The sequence below is a fragment of the Pagrus pagrus genome (assembly GCF_965226575.1).
Source record: "Pagrus pagrus genome assembly, chromosome: 10".
NCBI classification, from domain to species: domain Eukaryota; kingdom Metazoa; phylum Chordata; class Actinopteri; order Spariformes; family Sparidae; genus Pagrus; species Pagrus pagrus.
Window position 1 is genome coordinate 32,707,461 of NC_140194.1, and position 20,230 is coordinate 32,727,690.

Consider the following 20,230-nt stretch of genomic DNA (forward strand, 5'->3'; position numbering starts at 1 on the left):
ACACCTGTCTTCCAGCAGCTTCTAAATCATTGCAGACTTGCCTTTTGGTTGAGTCTTAACCATCCTGACCAGTTTTCTCTCAGCAGCAGGTGATAGTTTGTGTTTTCTTCCTGATGCACTTTATACTTACAGTTGATCTTGGGACCTGTAACTACTTTGAAATGACTCGTTCTAATCAATAATGTGCTCTTTCAGATCAATTCATGTTTTAATGTCACCATTTTGGGACTGTAAACGTTAGACTTCACCAAATGTTACCGTTCTCACTTTCAAAAAGGGATATTGGTACCAAATTTTTTGAAGCAGCAGTGAGTTGAGCTTTGAGTGCAATGTAAACCAGTGACAAAAGCATTGAGGAAAGGAATCAGGAAAGAAGCATTGCATGGTTTATAAAGTAATGGTCTCAATTTATATCTTAAATTTTTACTGACACTGTACTTTTGATCTGACTTTTTGTTGATTTGACTTAATTATTTTGTGATGTATCATTTTGATACTGTATTATTAGTTTAAACTGTTAAATGAAATATGATTTTATACATCCATAGTGACGCAAAAAAAAAATTAGAATCATGAAAACATTATTTCTCCACATCCTATCAAAGTACCATCACAGTCTATAATCGTACCAACCCTCATCTCAAGTCAATTATTTTCTGTAGAGTCAAGTTGCAAGTCATCAAAGCAGTTGACAGTTGATCTCTCAAATGCTGTTAGGGTTGTTGCAGCTCCCACTGTTCACCTAGAGGTGGATAAAGAACATGGAGGTATACCACAACAATGTAGTTGAAACATTTTTATTAGATGAAAATATTAACCATTGGCACTTAATTTACTCTAATAAAATCAACTTTTAAAACCTTTTGAACCATGTAAAAATGGAACAAAATCAGTCCAACAATGTGGAACAAAACCATGTGGATATAAATGGTTCTATTACAGCAACAACACAGTCATCATAACCTTGACATTCAGCAATTTGATTCTGACTTTTACTTCCCTGGCACTTCTTACACTGTGGTTGGTAAATCAGAGGGAACGTACACTAATAAACCTACTACGTCTACAATGAAATCAGACAGCTGGTTCCAGTTTGCTGTGAATGTCTTTCAAAAACAACTTGTTTGTACTGGACAACTGCCATGTACAGATGCCTATTCCTGCTAGAAACAGGAAAACAAAATAGAAATGTAAAAATGTATGGAGTGACGCAACAAATATTCTTGTGGTAATTCTAAATTATGAGATAGAAAGTCCATAATTATGATCTCTCTAACATGTCTACATTTTTGACATACACTTATTTCAGTTTATTTATTAGCTAGCTGAATTCAGTCTAATACAACAGTCCGGCAAATAAATCAATACACATTTACTGTCTTTACCAGGGTCAGATGACATGACATATGCACATGGCTTTGTCAACTTTGTCTCCAATTCATATGGGAGAAACAGCTTCCATCCAACCAAAGAAATACATGAAATCATACACACAAAACTTCTTGTTTGTGGTTTTTCAAATCAGTTAGAGCCTAAAGCTCTAAAGCACAAAGACTTTTCAGCTAATGACGGTGTCACTTTGTTTTAAATGGGAAATACTAAAACTATTATGTACAAGCTGAAGAAAATATCCAGACTTGAGTTGTCAGTGTTTTACCCCCCCCCCCCCCCATTATGTGCTGCTGTAACAGAACCAGAGACCACACAATTGCTGAAAGAGCTAAATTGCACGTCCATACAAAAATAAACATTCTTCCCAAAGTGTACAGCATAAAAGCAAGGCCAAGGGTCAACAAGACTTCATTTGAAACAAGGCTCATTTGTTTCTGCATCAGCCAGACATTTTAATGAGGTGCTTGGATTTCTGTCTCCGTAGGGAACAAAAATGCATGGTATACTATGGTATGCAAGTACTTCCCAACAACACAGTGAGCTTTTCACAGATGAACAAAGAATTTAACTCAAATTTTCACTTAGATGAAATTAGATGAAGTTAGTGGTCCGGTGTTGAATTTTATCTTGAGGCTTCACATTTGTCTACAAGACAAAAGCAAAAATATCCTTTGCTGTTGGTCTCTGAAGTGTGCAGGTAACTATCATTTTGTGCACTGTCCACAACCAATTCCTGTCCCATGGTTGGTCCCATGGGTGCTGAACTTCTGTAGTGTGGCATTACAATCTGAGAATGTTGTCATCAACGTCAACTCATTCCCAGAACTTAAGTTAAATCCAGAAAGTCTACATTCTAGCGTCAATGTGATTTGCTGCATATTTACATGCACTCTTGAGAGTATTTCAGATTTAACAGACCTTAAATGTTGCTAGTGAAGTACAGGGCCCACATGAAGAATTCCAGCCATCTTTGGTTTAGAAGGTTAAAGAAATTCTTTGAGGGGATTATGAGAAATTCTGCTATTTGTTCTTTTTACCACTGAATGGGTCTGAATGGCTCCCCATCTTTGTTCATATGTTTGTGTGTGTGTACTGTATATCTCCTAAGTAACATAGGCACACTAGTTTCCAGGTAACTGGTTGCAATGATACTAGTATGCAAATACAGCTGCAGTTCAGAAGGTGATGTTAAGACTTCAATGCTGCTAGAGTGGCTGATTTGGAGTAGTGGGGAGTGGAAGTGTCTGATCATGTTTGAGCTCTATTCCAGGCTGGGAGCATTATAGCATAAGAAGGAAATTACATAAACAATATTTCAAATAATTAAAATAAATCTGTCAAAAAAAAGTTTGGGATAAGACAGAAAAGAAATTACTCAAACTATGCTCCACAGATTTGACTTAATTTTTGCCATGTGTCTTGTTCGTGCTCATGCATGAACTCTCCTTTAAGGCAGCTCTTTGATTAAGTCTTGCAGAGGGAACCTGCGCTGAGCATTTCCTTTGATATTATGCTGACAGAGTGCAGATTCAAATTCTGAAGCTAATTTGGGGAGCCTTCGAGCCCACAGCTATTTTTTGGCCTCCAGGGCCCTCTAGTGAGTTAATCTAGCACTGTTGAGAGTTAAGAGAAAATTTCATCAATTAAATGGAAGCGAATGGAACCAACATGAGTGGGTGATACCAAAGTTATTTGACATTTGTGTCAAGATGCCAATATATGTTAATGACCTAATACTGTCTTGACAGAAGCTCCTCATCAAACACAGATGCAAAATCACAACCAATCACTGTGAAAAGAGATGCCTGTCGCCAACAAATACAGTTCTGGTAGTGGTGTCAGCAGCTAGCTTTAGATCATTACTAAGTAGTCGTAATACAGAAACAGCAAACAGCACACTTACAAGCTCCATTTTTCTTTTTAAAAAATGAATGTAGTAGAGTTTACATATGTCTGCATATGCAAGTTGCACATACAATACTACCTGAAAAGCACCTGTCAGCTACTAAAAGCAACTAAAAGCAGTCACTGAAGACTGGGGGGAATGGATGGAATAGCCCATAAAAACGAAAAGGGAGTGCACTTCTGTTGGAACATTGTATGCATGTTGAGTACAAAAAAACAGCAATTTATATTTGGTCACAAAGACTGAAAATAATTAAAGATTATATACAAACCAGTTCACTGTCCCTAAATAACACATCTGCAAAACTCAAAGAGAAAAAAAAGTTGAAAAGCTCTTCTTACTTTTGGATTTGTATAGTAATCTGACCTTCCAGGTTCAAACCTCTGATATATTCACTCTGAACGAACAAAAACTGAGAAGCTGAGTAGAAAAACTGTGAAGACATTCTTTAGGCTGCATTTTTCAGGGCTGTGTCCAGGACACAAAGTATTTATCTAGAAAACCCTTTTCACTTGTAAGCTTGTCTAAATATAAATTAGCTGAGAAAGCTTGGTGGGCACATGTTGTAGGTGCTTCTAACTAATATCGCACAGGCAGTCAGACATAAATTAATGTAACCAAACATATGAGGAAGAACAAAAGGAGCAGTAACAGACAGAGTGTTAAAGAAAGACAGCCCTGAAGATAAACACCACTTTGGAAGTTAGAAAATAGAAATTAAGGCCACAAGGGAAAAAGCCATAATCTTGCATATAACCATCATCTTCATGTCTCAACAGTGCATCAGCCTGCTCCTCATTCTGTCTCTCTGCAGACAAACTGTTGTCAGACTGATAGTGAAAGAGAGGCATTCTCTCTCTCTCTCACACACACACACACACACACACACACACACACACACACACACACACACACACACACACACACACACCCTGAGAAAGGTTAGTGTCCTACTGCTGTTACCCTGCAACCCCTGCAAAGTTAGATAAGATGATTATTTAAGGTGGATTTCTCTTCATTTTGGAACAAACTGAGGATACACTGCCAGGGTTAGCAGTATATTAAAATAAACAGCTTATACTGTATGTAGTGTGTGGTTGCCCTGCAGCATTGTGCTCTCCTGGAAGCCTTCGTGCTGCATAACACAAAACATCAGTTTACACACTGATTTGTCTTTGACAGTTGATTCAAATCTGCTCTTGACCTGGTCCATCAGTAGGAAATGACATCATGTCCCGGGCCAGACTGGTTTAGATGTGTCGCAGGATTTGCTAAAAAATCGTCTTGTACAGAGATAAACTCAGTTCCCGTTGTAAGAAGGTGCGACTGGTGTCAGACAGGCAGCATCAGGGCCAGCCAGGAGGGCCTCGGCACTGCTAAAGGGTGGCAAGTACCCTGAGGAAGGAGATGATGAGGACACAAAACGACTGCCCAACACCAAAAACAAGAGCCTCCAAAGAGATCATCCTCTTCCCTGCTGCCTTGTACACACCTGCAATGGCTGCACCTGAAAAAGGGAAAACATCACAGTTATTCAAAATCTTTACAATTATATTTGGCCTTATGTTGCAATATCTGAGGCTGCTGTATGCCTACAGCAGCCTAACATATCTAACTATAAAACAAGGAATCTCTTGTCTCTCTTATCTGATCTACTTCGCAGGTATATGGCTGGAGAGGTGCACAGTCGAGTGTGAAGGTTTTTCGGATGATTAATGTTAAAGATACCATTAGATCCTGAACTGTCCAATTTAGTGGCCACACAACTAGCTACAACACAGCTGCCAGTGTTGTTATTTTCTGCTATCTGAGTGACATCACATTTGGCTGCTGCAGACTTGAGAAAGTACAGTATCGAGAGTGAAGCTGTTTGGACATGAGACACATTTAACTAACTTTGAATAAACAAGCAAACAGCGAGCTGCTCAGCTTGCAGTGCAACTGGGACTGTTTCATTTAAAAGTCGTCACATCACAGCAGGGCTCTGACTGGCTGAGAGGGACAAAGGCATGCACCCCTTACAGTTAAACAGATGGAGGACTTACTGGTGAGGACTCCCCCACAAACTGGTCCAATTATGCTCATGAGGAAGATGGCAATGGGCATGAATCTGGCCATCTTGTGCCGGCGCAGTGTGACGAGGGAGAGCACAACAGCAGGCAGGTGGAATACCAGAGAGGAGACCGCTGCCCATAGAAACACTCCATACCACATCTCTGGAACAACACACAGCCATTCAGTCACACATCAGTCCATGCCAAAGCACAAACCCTGTACAGTTCCACAGTGCACTGGAGCAATGAACCATTCAATTGTTCACTAATGTCATCCTAGCTCATGACAACCAACTACAATTATTCATTTTTGTATACATGCCATGACTATATCATGTCTTCTGCATACTTATTTTTTTTTTTTTAACTGATTTTAACTGATTAACTAATCTCCTCAACCAAACAGAGTATTTCAAGTAGCTGGGGACACATCTGAGACGGACTGTACTGTTGTGTTCTACGTGTGTAAAAGGGTAACTCCAGACAATGTCTGGATCTGATTTCTCAGGAGTTGGTAAATGGCAGGAAACCAGACTGGGCCTGGGTTGGCATCTGGGCAAGACTTCTGTTAATCACATTTTTGACAGTCTACATATGGACTTATTTATTCAATATTATCCATAATGAAAATAATTGACTGCAGTCCTACATTCTTTGTTCAATGTACTCAGCTGGAATGGTGAAAATGCTGGAAATTATCACTGACGTGTGATGCATTCTTTAAGACAGGTCAAGGCACAGGTTAATACATAGTATATAACTGCACTGCATTACGACTATGGTGAATCCGGTCTCACAGTAATATGTAAAATCACTTCAGTAACACAAATACCGTTAAATTACATTAAGTGCCACAAACTACAGTAGGCAACAAGTGAACAAGGCAGCTCATACCTTGACAAAGCCAATATAAGCGCGACAGGCCTTATGACAACAGTGTACATCAGGTGTTTATGCTGTTGTTCACACAGTGTATTAAGTAATCCAAACATCTGTTTGTGAGGGAACTGGGTAGGACTCGCCTCGGCCACCACTAGCCTCAACGCATTCTTAAACTACATGAAAGAGGACTTCCTTCGTTCGTTCGTTCGCGATCGTGTATGGAATTAACGTGTTGCTTATTTGTTATCCCGAAAACAAACAATGGACATCCAAACATATTCTTCCTTGAATGTTTCTACAGTACACCGGAAAATACACATGTGAAATAGTCAAGAACAATGTAGTGCAACGTTACAACAACAATAACAAGATACATTTGAGATCGTTAACTCAATGTACGCCTTCTCTCTTCGGAAATAATAACACACATTTGTTAAACATCGCTTGGAACAACAACCGTTGAGATGAAGCAAGAAGTTAGCTCGCTAGCTTCACGAACGTGCAGTACCTGAACAAGGCTAACGCGATAAAAACTAGCGTTCAACAATTAACCGAGACACATTTTCGTTTCATTTACGTTTTCCCACCTTCGTTAAAAGGAAAACCCTAAATGCGGCTTCGTGTGATATTCTCCCCTATACAACATTTCAGCCAAGTGTTTAAGCAATGATAGCCTGTGTAGCCAACAAGCTACCAAACATTAGCCTACCTGAGAAGTCGCTGAGAGATGTGTCGTTTCCTCGGTGTGTGCCGTTTTTTCTCGGCACTAAATTCAAACCGAGTATTTGCTGTACAAAGCCTATCTCGCTGTATCTATCCTGCATGTCTCACAATGACACTACACACTGCATTAATGAATTATGGCCAACAGACGCGTAAAACCATGACAGTCCGTGGCGGTTCGCCAAGACTAGATTTTGACGCAAGGCTGGTTAGCATCGGGCTAGCTATCAATGTAACTTGTATTGACGTCATGTCGGTGTTGAACCCGGAGTTGGGTCTGCCAGGCGACTGTTTCCGGCTTACCAAAGCTCTTAGTGGAGGAAAGAACTCTCACAGCGATCATGAAACTATAGTCTAAACGCTACAGGCTGTGGAGAGCACATATTCGTGCTAGGGGTCTTTTCAGCTTCTGTTAATGACGAACTTTTGGACGTCCCGCTAGGAAGTAGGCTGCCTGAGAGGCCTTACCCAGGGGATCTTTGCCGTCTGGGCCAAACGAAGGCACCGTTTACCTTGAGTGCAAATCTCCCTTATGTTAATATTTTTCTTTAAGCTTACATTTTTGTTTCACTAAAGCTCCATTCACACTGTCCGGTCAGTGCGGGAATCATGCGTCGATTCTCCACAACGTCGCCTGTGTGAAAGTTTGAGATGTTTAGAGGGGGGACAGTTTCGCTGCGGCTCTGATGCGCCTCCGGAGGTAGTATCACCGTACCGTGTAATTAGTGACTGTTCTCTAGTGCCACATAGTGGATGTATCACACCCACAGCTACAAAAAAAAAATCTCTTGGTGCCACTACCTCAACCCAGCAGGAGGCATTTTGAATGCGTTCTCAATCATAGCACTTATGCACTTAAGGTATCCTTGATAAATAGCTACTATGCTCAGATGAGGGCTTGAAAATTGTTTCTTTTTTTTCATTCTTACTTTATCAAGTGATAGATTTCTTTCTTGTGACAAATGTACTTATTGGAAGTCGCTTTGGACAAAAGCGTCTGCTAAATGCCCTGTCATTGGATGCTGATGCAGTAGTAATGATTCACCATGAAACAGGAAGTTGTTAGAATTTCTGTGTAAATGGTCTTATCTTTCCAAAATTTCATATTTGACCATTGTTCAAAAAATAAAAAAATACAAAAATACTTACTGTGTGAGCTTTGACAGGTTTTCTGTGGCTGCTAGAATTGCAGTGGTGCCGAGTCAGTGCCCTCGATATGGCCAACATGGCCCAAAGTTCTCTACAGCCCACCTTTTATCAAATTACGATTCCATCAGTGTTTACACTGGTTTTCAATGCAGGAAAGCCTCAGAGGATAGGAAGAATGTAATAGCCACTGATCACTACCATCTAATATGGTTTCACATCAAACACACATAAATTCAGATTCCATAGAAATATTTAATCTGACAAAAGAAATGTTTAAAGACTTGGTGCCTGATTTTCACTGTCTGGAAAAAAACAAAAAACATTCTACCCTCTGGTGCGATTGTGTACCAGGCCTAATAGAACCCCAGTCATGAAAGACCAGCCCAATAAACCATCTGCAAAGACCACTTTGCTTTAGAAATTTTGATCAAATTTAATTAATAAATCTGACAAAAGTGGTGTAAATTGTACTGTTGTCTGTCAATACCTTCTTCCTTTTCCAATGCCGGTACAGACAACTGTGAGTTACAAAACCATTTTCTTTGGAACCAAATCCCAACCAGTAAATCTTGCCATGATTAATAAAAACTGTCACATTTGGTGACTGGAAATGAAGGAGTTCCATTGAAAGAAGCAGGGAGACAGAAGACTGCAGAAGAATTTGATTTTTTGCAACATACAGTATATATAAACCATTTTAATCCAAGTTGCAGGTAGGTGCATCGGTAACTAGGGGCTCAGTGCCAAAGTTAACCTAATGTGGACAAATATTCAGCAGAAATGTTGCAACAGATGTGGTGCCAATCGAAATGAGGCAATGTTAGTTTTCCTCAGTAGACTCACAATGGGCCCCAGACAACAGTTTATCTATAATGTTAGGAAATAAATTTAAGCATCTGGGAGCTCAAGGGCCGGGAATTGGTGATGATCACACCAAAGCTAAAAGGCCTTTTACACAGAATCATATGTCTAAACATAGCTCGGGTAGGTTTGAAGTTGCGTTGAGATGTTTGAATTTCCCAGTCAATTGAACACCCTAGAGGTAGTGATTCAAAGAAGGGAAATAAGGTGGAACAAGGGTGCATTCAGACTGACAACAGCACTAAACACGCTGCTAACTCATGGATGCTTTACTCAAATCCGATTTCCTGCAATAAACATCACTGAAAAACACAAGGTGGGGTGTGTTTCTTTGGTTACTGTTGAGAAGATAAAAAATAGAAGGAAGGCACAAAGTCAACGTTTGGGGGGCTTATCAGACGAGGGCAGAATATGAGGAAGGATTTTAATATTTTGGAAATTTCTCGTGCTGCCAGTCATTTTATCTCCATCTCAACAATTAGCAGGTTGACAGTAGAATTCCACTGTTCACCTTGTAATCTACCGGGAATGTGCACTTGCACTGAATTGACTGGCCAATAATGTCTGTTGTCGGGTTTCACATAACACTGAGCCATGCTCAACTTATTTGCCTGAGCTTCTGTGTTGTCACCCCCCCATCTGCCAACACTGCCTTGAAAAGGAAGCTGCTGTGTTTTTCCGCGCAGTGCTGTTGTCAGTTTGAACACAGTATATGAACAAACACTTGTGGTTGGAAGCAGCTAATACCCTGACTGTCCAAATTTACTATTTTAACTACTTCTCTTCTGAAATAAATTCTTATAATGTGACTGAATGGCTCCCCGAGGGAGCCAGGGTCCTGGCTCATGTTGCAGAAGGTAACTCGCATGCAAAAGGTATTTCTTATCATTTCATTTTCCTCTGTTGTTTGCCTTAACCAGCCCTTTCACTGTCCTCTTGGCAAAGCTGTAGCGACTTAAAATCACAGTTCTGCACACCCTCTAAGATGCATCTTCAACCTGCAATGGAATTTTCCAAATGTAAATATGAAACCCTTAAGTTGAGAACCACTGGTCTAAAAAGCAGTCTTGGCCAGAACAAGAGGTCTGTGCTTCTAATGAAGTTTAGTCGGAACTTAAAACACATGCTCAGAATGCATTTACAGCTCCCAGTAAAGGCTGTGGTGACGCCTACTGTATCTTGTCATGTCTGTTTAGCCTCCGCGAGGTAGGAACCCAGTTAACACAAATGCAGCCTCCTAGAAAGGGAGATAGTGACAAAACTTAAGCATCATCTTATAGAATAAATAAAAAAGCTAGACTAGAGGAGTGCACTCAGTAGAGTGCAGCCCACCACCAGGTGCATCTAAGGGGTTGATGATCACTTGCGGCCCCTAGTGGCCGCTAAGAGGTGTGAGGTATAAAACAGAGCAGTCAATAAAAAAAGATATTTCAAAAATATGAATCACCGCAACCACAAGAGGTCCTTGAGCATACAGTCAGAAACGTGCACAAACATTTTAGGCTGATGGGTCCAGTAGTACGCGAGATTAGCTGCAGGCAGGCACGCACGATCCCCTCTAGGCTTACGCCTGTCAAATCTTAATCAATGCAGAAGAATACAAGAGAAAAAACATTTACAAATAATACCTGCAGCAAAATAAACCTTAAGTGTGGTTTTCAAAATGTGTTTCCATTCGTAAGAGCAGCTTTGCTCAGACACACAGACCAATGGTGGGTGAGAATTTTAAATATAGCAACTTTTGGATTAAGTGTCAAACTGCAGGAGAACAGATCCAGCATTTAACAACAGCTCAGTGGTTGGAGTCACCAATCAGCTATTCCTGTGGTAATTCATCTTATGTTTCTGTATACATTTTTCTTTTTATAAAATATTTTATTCATACAATCATTTCTTTAACTATAGCAACATTACTATTTCATTTTGAGTGGCAAGATATCAGTCGCACATCACCTCATAAGAACAATAGTATATAAACAAATGCTGAAAAAATTATTCTGTATACATTTGAGTATGTCTCTCGTTTTGCTTTTCAGCTCATCCTGTGTCTTTACACCTGTCTGTCTGTCTGTCTGTCACTGATGAGCCGATGGGAGTATTGCTGGTCCTGGTGGGGGCATGTGAAAGTTCGGGCTCTGAGCAGTGGCCTCAGCTGGCTCGCCAGGAGTAGGGCCCTGCAAGGCAGAACAGGTTGGCCATTGGCTGGCATAGGAGACCCTCATGCCGGCCCATTGACAGCTGGCTCTGAGGACACGGCACTCTGGTCCAGTCTGGGAGGAAACACAAAGTTAGAGATAAGGGTCATTTTAAAGACAGAAACAAAACATGTCTATTTCAAAGTAATACAATAACTAATGTACAGCTGTAATCTATAGAAACTTTTATCTGAGTGAATATAACAATCGCCTGGTGAAGTGACAGCTCAGTGAGCAGCAGCAATACATTATTCTGAACATGGCATAAAGGAGTTTCCTGGTTTAGTGGTGCAGCCTAGAAAACCTCATGATTCAACCCTCCCCACATCAGGTGTCTCTCCTTTCAGATGACACTATTACTGCAGCGATAAAGGTACCGTGACACGGCAGAAAAGGACGGGGGACTTGTATTTTATTCAGCTGATGCAGTGCGCATCAACAACAACCAGGTGGCACATGTGAGCAGTCCAGACTACAGTGAACACATCAGGGCCCTGAGTTTCTCTCCCCTCCCTCTCAAACCAGACAGTGTTTTATTTCCTCATTTGCCCCATTCACACTGCCGTCTGTGTGAAAGTTACAGATGCGGAGAGGGGGGACAGTTTCACTGCGGTTCTGGTCTGCCTCCGCAGGTAGTATCAGGGACGCAGCAGAGGCGAGCCTGCATCTGTTTGAATGGAAAAGCTGGAGTCTGACAACTAAACAGATCCTTTACTCATCAAGTAAAAGAGAAATGTCCCACACTTAAACCCACAAAGCAACATTAGAGGACCAAACAATACTAATGTGGTAACTGGTAGTGTCTTGGCAACTGTCCTACCGATTCTTCTTCACATTTCTGCCGGAAAAACAGCATCTATCCCTGGCAGCAGAGCCAATTGAATGGCGGTGATTATGTGACGTGATTTAGAGCAAAAAACTTAAACTCACCATGTCTTTGTCGCCTTCCACTATTGTGTTGTTGTAGTTACTGTCTCTGGTAACTTGTATTGAAAAAAATCACTGTGAAAGTGAGCCCTCCTGACTGAACTTTCCCCCAGAAAACAGCATCCCTCCCTTCTCTCATTGATCAGCACAACGATAGTGATATTGAGAGTGATCAGTAAACAATAGAGATGATGACAACTCCGTTTGACTGTATATCGGCAAAATGCTCTATTTAACTGGAGGAGGAGGAGCCCTGCGGTGCGTCTCTGTGTGCGTAATGTGGCGTGCGGATCTCAGTCCTCTGATCGCACAGGAAAGGTCATAAGAACTATCCTTCTGATTAATAGGGGATGGAGTGTGGGTGGGTGAAATAATCCATCTCTGATGCGGAACATATCGATAACAACCTGCAGCCATCCTCCAGCATCAGGGCCCATCTTTTTGCTGGCTGAAGTGACGCACAGCACAGCACAGCACAGCACAGCACAGCACAAGTCTCATTGCTAGTTTTAAAATGAGGTGAGATCAGGTGTTTTGCTGGCGCATCTCAGAGCAGCATTTGCAGTATCTCTTCAGGGGGAGACGCACCTAATGTTTCTGCTACTGGAGTCCATTGCAGGTTATTTGTGATATAATAATTTTGTGACATTTTATTAAGGTTTTACAATAGTACAGCAAGTACAATCAACCCCCCTCCCTACCCCCAACAACAGTTTGCCACTACTGATATTTTGTCCATGGTTGTCAACTTAAAGTCCATCCTATGCAGCGTGCAGAGGCTTTCCAAAAAGTCCAGGCCTCAATCCTCCAGATATATGTATAAATACAGACATAAACAAATTGGGCAAGCACATTAAACAAAAAACAACAGCAAAACAAGTCAAATCAAAGAAAGCATTGTTTGCAAATCTCCCCATGATAAGTTCTAAGTCACGCTCCCACCAGAAAGGTTAGATATTTGCCCCACTTTTTAAAATACACCTCCAACCTTCCAAACCGTTTATAGGACATCCTTTCGAATGTAGCCACTCTTGCCATCTCCACATTCCATTCCTGTAAAGATGGCATCTCCTCGGCCCTCCAATGTCTAAGAAGCATCTGTCTACCTATCATAATACTAGTCTGGACCCAATTATTTACATGTTTATCCTTTCCCAATAGAACTGATCCATCACCTAACACAAATAATCTGTGGTCAAATGGTATTTGGGTTTCTAAAACCTCACAAATAGTTGCATATATTCTCTGCCAAAATTCCTGAATCTTATCACAGGACCATAGAGCATGGATCAAGTAACCTTCTTCAGACTTGCATTTCCAACATTTTGGTGAATCTATTAACCCAAATTTACACAATTTGGATGGCGTCCAATAAAAACAATGAATGATCTTAAACTGAATTAAACGTGTCTTTGCTTCTCTTGACAGTGCTCTAATATTCTTGCAGATATTCTCCCAATCCTCATTATCTAATGTCAGGTTCAAATCCTTTTCCCATGCCTTCTTGAGAGCCGTGAAAGCCCCATTACCCAGGTTCTTAATCATCATGGAATAAAATTTAGCTGCCTCATGACCTTTCCCATAGATTGCTAGGACCTCCTCTAATAACTCTGCATCCTTAGGAGTAAGTGTATTGGGTCCAAAAAAACCTGAGAGTAAATGGCGGAGCTGCAGATATCTAAAAAATTGAGATCTAGGAATACCAAACTGCTGCGATAAATCATCAAAAGATTTCAATATTCCATTGTGATATAAGTCACCCAATGTGGCTATTCCTTTTCCCCGCCAGTCCTTCCAAAGGAAAGGGGATTTATTGATACATAATTTTGGATTCAGCTAGATACTTGAAAATAGTGGTGCAATGGATCATCATTGATCCGTGATCCGTTCGGATAAATATCTTCGGTTCGGCACAAACATGATCCGCGGATTGATTTATGAAAAAAAAAAAGTTGTGCGCATGTTCAATCCACACACTTGTTAAGTGCAGTGTGGTCATGGCGAGCGGAGGAACGGAGGAGCTTGAACGCCCCGCGTCATTTAAATCCCCTGTATGGGAGCATTTTGGCTTCCCTGTCAAATATAATGAGGAAGGAAAGAGGTTAGTGGATAAAACCGTGACGGTGTGTAGGCACTGTGGCACAAGAAAGGCATATGACAGTCGAAACACATCAAGCATGGCCACGCATTTGAAGCGACATTACCCCGGTGTTTCACTGACAGGAGTGAAAACGAAGGCTGCTCATCAACTGCTTATCACCGCAGCATTTCAGCAGCTCCTTGCTGCACAATCCGACCAGGCTAAAGCCATCACAAAGACATCACAAGGTTGATATAGGGGCGAGAACAGATTGCTTAATATACCAGGGAGGGGCCCTCTCTGTAGGGAGTGACCAATAAGCTAGGTGCCTTAGGTTGAAAGCATAGTAATAAAACAACATTTTGGGTAGTCCCAGACCCCCTTTATCAGCTGGCCTCTGTAGTTTACTAATATGCAATCAAGGTCGTTTACCCTTCCAGATGAATGTCTTAGCTATTCTGTCAAACCATTTAAAATCTTAAAATCTCTTCCAGTGGAAGAGAATGGATGAGATAATTCAATTTGGGCACACAATTCATTTTGATCACATTGTCCATCTATTGAGATCACAGGACATTTTCTGTAATAGTGGATCAAAATAACTTTCACCAGGTTTTTCAACAGAGGAGGAAATAATATACCTTAATAACTGATGCCTTTCTTAGGCCACTGAAATGCACCGGGATGAAAAACTGTAGAGGGGCAATACGCTGTTAAAGGGAGAGCTTCTGACTTGGACCAGTTGACCCTATAACCTGAGAATTTTGACAATGTGTCAATGATTTTGAGGAGATAGGGTACTGATCTGGCCAGCTCTGACACAAACAATAATACATCAGCTCTCTCAAACCACTGGGTGACACATTTGACGTTTCAGCTCTGTTTCGGCCTTTTTAATTTTACTTTCTAATTCTAAGAACTCTTGTGTTCTAACCCTTTTGTGATATGTAGTGCGCTGTATTATCCGTCCCCTAATCACAGCCTTCAGGGCCCCCCACATCACCCCTGCAGAGGCTACTGAGGAGCTGTTTATCTCTAAATAAGTTTTAATCTCTGATCTTAACCACTCAATATTTGTTGGTTCCTATAAAAATGAGGAATTAAGATGCCATCTAGAGGAACGTTTCCTTTGAAATTGAGATAACAAATTTAAACACACTGGAGCATGATCAGAAATGATAACATTCCCGATCGAACATCCTGTAACAGAGGAGATGAGTGATTTGGATATTAAGAAAAAATCTCTTCTAGAATAAATCTTATGCATTGCTGAAAAAAGGTGTAATCTCTCCCAGATGGGTTCAGGATTATCAAAATGTCCACTAGTCCTCAAGTCTTACAAACCCCCGGAAATGTCAGAGCGGCCCTAGGAGCCCTGCACACTGATTTCCCACTGTGATCCAGGAGAGGATCCATCAGCAAGTTGAAGTCTCCTCCCAGCACGACGTTATTGTTCCCGGCGGCACTCAGCATCTTTTCAAGGTCAATAAAAAAATTCCGATCATCCCCATTAGGCGCATAAATGTTCGCCAAAATCATCTCCTGCCCCTGTATGTCAGCCATCAGAATTATGATTCTTCCTGCATTATCTTTAATTTGTTTGAGGCATTTAAATTGTAATTTTTTGTTTATTAATATCATAACCCCTTTACTCTTACTGGAACCCACACTATAGTACACAAGACCAACCCATCCACCGCAAAGCTTTTCAGCCTCCTCAGCAGACATAGGGGTTTCTTGTAAAAACACCACATCATAGTTTTTGCTCCCAATACTGGACATAACTTTTTTCCTCTTAAAAAGGTTCCCAATCCCATTGACATTCTAAGTGAAGAGATGCACTGAACTCAAATGATCTGACATTGCTGTCTACGTGTAAAATGGCGCAACCATTTCTCAGACACATTTCAAAGGAGCACTAGTGACAGCTAACTCCCCTCATACTTACAGAACAGAACATGTGCATGTGAACCTCAACTTTGCACAATAAACCCCCCGACAACCACCCCGCTGAAAATAGCTGGTCCGTGATTCGTCCACGAGTCTCCACCTGTTTACTTCGCAAGCTCTGCTACTGCATATTCAGTCCAAAAGGTCCATATGTGGTGAAGAAAACAAGTCAAAACAGTGTCACACTATGAAATGAAAGTAATAACCCATATCTCACAGCTCTCCTTCGACTCACTCCATGGCATCTATGAAGGCCATAGCCTTCCTGGGACAGTCAAACGTCTTCATTCCTGCTTTGGTATCAATTTTCAGCTTAGCAGGATATAGCATCCTGAAGTTGACCTCCCGCTCGTGCAGCCGCTTCTTGCACTCTTTAAATTTGTCGTGCTTCATCTGCGTGGTTGTAGAGTAATCCGGGAAAAACATTGCATTGTTATTTTCCCAGCTCAGCTTGCCTTTGTTTCTTGCCGCTTGTAGCACCGAGTCCCTGTCCAATGATCTCAGGAACTTTGCAAGTAATGGTCTGGGTCTGTCTCCTGGTCTGGGCTGCTGACCGGTGACTCTGTGTGTGTGCTCGATCTCGTGCTTTCCCTGTATTTCCAGGAACTCCGGAATCAGCTCCTCCAGAAACTTAACTGAATCTCTTCCTTCCTTACCCTCTGGGATCCCAATAAAGTGGACATTATTGCGCCTCGACTGATTCTCCATGTCCTTTAACTTTTCCCAGAGTTGCTCCAGATCTGTCTTGCTAGCTGGCGGGTTGGCGTGCCTCTCCCTCTCGGTTGCATCTAGATAGTCCTCTCGCTTCTCCACCTCGTCCATTCTTGTGATTAGGGTAGAAAGCTTTGACTCCACCGACACTGTAGCCCGACGTATCTCAGCCAGCCCCTCTAAATCGCCGGAGATCTTCGTTAATGTTGCATAAATGTTACCGATGTCCCGGCTTATATCCCATGGCTGTTGTTCACCTGTGTGTTCACCGCCATCTTGGTCCTGCGGGGCGTCGGGTCCATGTGAATGTAAATGTCTTTTAATATCTACGCAGGCCGAGGACTTCTCCCAGACTGCTTATCCACCAAGTGCAGTATTAATTTCTCTGGTTAAATATCTCTAAACAGGGTAAAAGTAGCAGAGCGGTGCGGAGTCCACTACACCGTGGCCTTCTCTCGCGTCAAGTGAGTCATCGCAGCTTATGTTATTAATATGTTCCTCATCAAATTGAATTATTTCATCCATCCTCACTCCATCCCCTTTTAATCAGAAGGATAGTTCTTATGACCTGTTCTGTCCAATCAGAGGACTGAGATCTGCGCACCACACAGTGCATGCATTGCAGTGCTCTTCCTTCTCCAGTTAAACAGAACATTTCTTACAATGTAAACTGTTTCAATATTTCAGTATCCTTTATTGCTCAACAACATGTAAAAATAGATTAAGAATCACAGACATAATACACTAAAGTAAGACTAAAACTACGAATTGTTTCCCGGGACAGGGACACAGGGAAATAAAATGACATGTTTTATTTCTTCACATTCTGCGTGTGTGTTGCAGCCAGCAGCAGCTGTTCACTTAATAGACCATCGTCCAACAAGTGACCACAATGTGCTCAGCAATGGCAAACGGGTATAAAATAAAATCATGTCATCAGGATTTTACTGTCATCATCAGGATTCAAGTACTCTGCTGCCACCTAGCGTCTACAGTTAGCAGGTGTAGCCCCCCCTTTAGCAGCGTCACTGCGATAACAGAGCGGCAAAAAAGTCATATGAAAGGAGAGACATGGCAGTCAGACTTACTTGGCCTCCTCTATGGCTGACATTTCTTCTAGAGGACCATTGGGAAGCTCCACAGTGGGCCGACACTTTTCACTGCTTGCAGGACACATACGAAAGGAGAGAAAGATAACAAAGACAACAAGGTACAGAAGTTAGGCAAATCGATAAACTATTCCTAATTTGGCACATGCTTTTGCCTGAATGTTACCCGACATGTACCAATCTGAGTTGTGATACATACATCGATCTTTAGAACAGAAATCTTGTATTTGTTTTGTTTTTAGAACCATTAAAAGTAGACCAATTACATATCAGGTTTAGTAAACAGTGCAGTTTCGGACACAAAAGTACTTGTCTGGGTTTTATATGCTGTGATATGGACATCTCAGCTGTAAATGCTGTATGTGTTTTTGTTAACGAAGCTTATGTACTTCAGGGTCAAACAGCTTGCCCCACAATAACGTGACCCCAGGCCATTGGTTATGGTGATCCCTGATAGGCTAACAAAAAGGTTAATATGCTGGTACCCTAATTTTGGCATCAGAAAATGTGTAAGTACTTTCTCATCAGTAAATAGACTTTATTCATCCATTGTCATTGTTCATTCCATTGTGACATTCAGGTATGTCTTTGCCCACCTCAGGTGTTTGGCCTTTTTTCCATCCTGAGAAGTCATTAAGAAACTGCTTCTCGTCCTCCGTGACACTACAAGACGGCCTTCTTTTGACAGGACGACTGCTGATTGGAATCTTGTGTTCTTTTATTTATCAAATTCTGTCTATGTGATGTTGCTTTCCTATCTATCAGGGAACTAAGCTTGATGTTTTGATCTTCTGATGGTGTAGTCACACTTTGGATAAAACTAATCCAGTTTCTTTATTTTAGGGTTCCATGCATTTCCCCTTTAGAAACCTTGAGTCTAGCCATGATTTGAAACCAAGAAAGCCACTCTTTTCTTACTCGCTTTCACTTACTTTCTAAATCCTCAAACTTTGATGACTTTCAGGTTTATGTGACAATATTTGAGACTTTTGGACCCCACAGTGTGTACAGTATATGCAGTAAAATAATTTCGCAAGCATTTGTTCACAGCTTCTCTATGGACATCTAGGGGTTGTATCAGAATCAGAATCAGAAATACTTTATTCATCAATTTACGATTTTTTCTAATGTTTGTGTGTTTACGGCTTTAGTTGTTGTGTGTATATCAAATTGTTGATTGTTGTTCAGTTTTAGTTTTTTTGTTTATTTGTATTGTTTGTTAGGGTTTCCTTGAAAACGAGATGATTCATCGCAAGGAGTTTATCCATATAGATAAACACGTACAAAGTGATGCATCTGATAGCTTTAGGCTCCAAACAGACCTACTGTCACGTTTTACATTCCTTCACAACTAACTAGATCTGATTTGAAACTTTTACCACAGCTACTGACACTGACATTAAAGACATTACAAGTTAACACATATCATGTAAGTGAACATTTCCATATGACTAATGGTGAAAACTGCAGAGCCTTTGCACAAATGTTGTTTTTCGGGTTAATGGTGTGTGTGTGTGTGTGTGTGTGTATATGTGTGTGTGTGTGTGTGTGTGTGTGTGTGTGTGTGTGTGTGTATGTTGTGTCTGACCCTGTTTTGGGACAGCAGGCTGCCGCTGAGCTGTTGAAGCCTGTTCTCTCCGAATCCACACACTCCACTACTGAGTATTTATCTGTAGTAGCACTCTTGTCTTCATCACTGGAACACAGATACACACACAAGCACACAGATATACATTAATACCATATGAGGTGAATTATACCAACCACTTTCCCAACAGAAACACACAGAACACAGTGAGATGTGAACAGTGATGCATGCTGAACTGACTGACAGAGCACACAGTAAAACAAAGGATGATGGTGTTGAAATGGGTTAACTGTGGACAGCATGTAGGAAAAGCATCAAAATGTACAGCAAATGGAGAAAGTCAACTGTTTTGGTTGTTTACTTCATGGCCACAGAGCCAGCAACTGATTTAGACACCAATTAGACCAAAATTGATGTGCCAGCCGTCAGTCTTGCTTTGTCTCAGAGAACCACCAATAATCTTGATGAGGCCTCAATCAAAGCAAAACACCCACAAACATCCAAATATGATCCAGCATTTAAGGTGCTATGCAACAATTAGTTGTCATTTCACAAAACAAGCAGCCATGCTTTGAGAAGAATATGTGCCCAATTAAAGATAAAGTCTTAGTGCATTTAACAAAAATCATATACATCTTTAATGATACTTAATCTCCATAAAACAGACACAGCAACTCCTAATGATACTTCATGATTCTAGATG

The 20,230-nt window shown here is 41.1% G+C and overlaps 2 protein-coding genes across 6 annotated transcripts in view; both read right to left on the reverse strand.

The window, feature by feature from the left end:
• Positions 1-781: 781 nt before the first annotated feature.
• On the reverse strand, positions 782-7,915 carry tmem170a (transmembrane protein 170A). 2 transcript variants are annotated; one of them, XM_084364905.1, is made up of 3 exons: positions 7,516-7,915; positions 5,344-5,514; positions 782-4,805 (listed from the first exon to the last, which is right to left on the reverse strand). In XM_084364905.1, the coding sequence occupies exons 2-3, from the start codon at positions 5,510-5,512 to the stop codon at positions 4,675-4,677; spliced, it is 300 nt and encodes a 99-aa protein (XP_084221031.1). In that variant the 5' UTR covers positions 5,513-5,514; positions 7,516-7,915; the 3' UTR covers positions 782-4,674. The 2 variants fall into 2 exon arrangements, with proteins under 2 accessions (XP_084221031.1, XP_084221030.1); XM_084364904.1 differs by lacking the exon at positions 7,516-7,915 and adding an exon at positions 6,944-7,466.
• Positions 7,916-8,783: 868 nt separating this feature from the next.
• Positions 8,784-20,230, reverse strand: part of ppp6r3 (protein phosphatase 6, regulatory subunit 3) — an 81,077-nt gene continuing 69,630 nt past the window's right edge. For all 4 annotated transcript variants that reach the window (XM_084364646.1, XM_084364647.1, XM_084364644.1 and 1 more), the window contains 3 exons: positions 19,528-19,635; positions 17,919-17,990; positions 8,784-11,237 (listed from right to left, as the gene is read on the reverse strand). In XM_084364646.1, the coding sequence (XP_084220772.1) occupies positions 11,186-11,237; positions 17,919-17,990; positions 19,528-19,635 (232 nt within the window). In that variant the 3' untranslated portion in view covers positions 8,784-11,185. The remainder of the gene's footprint in view (positions 11,238-17,918; positions 17,991-19,527; positions 19,636-20,230) is intronic.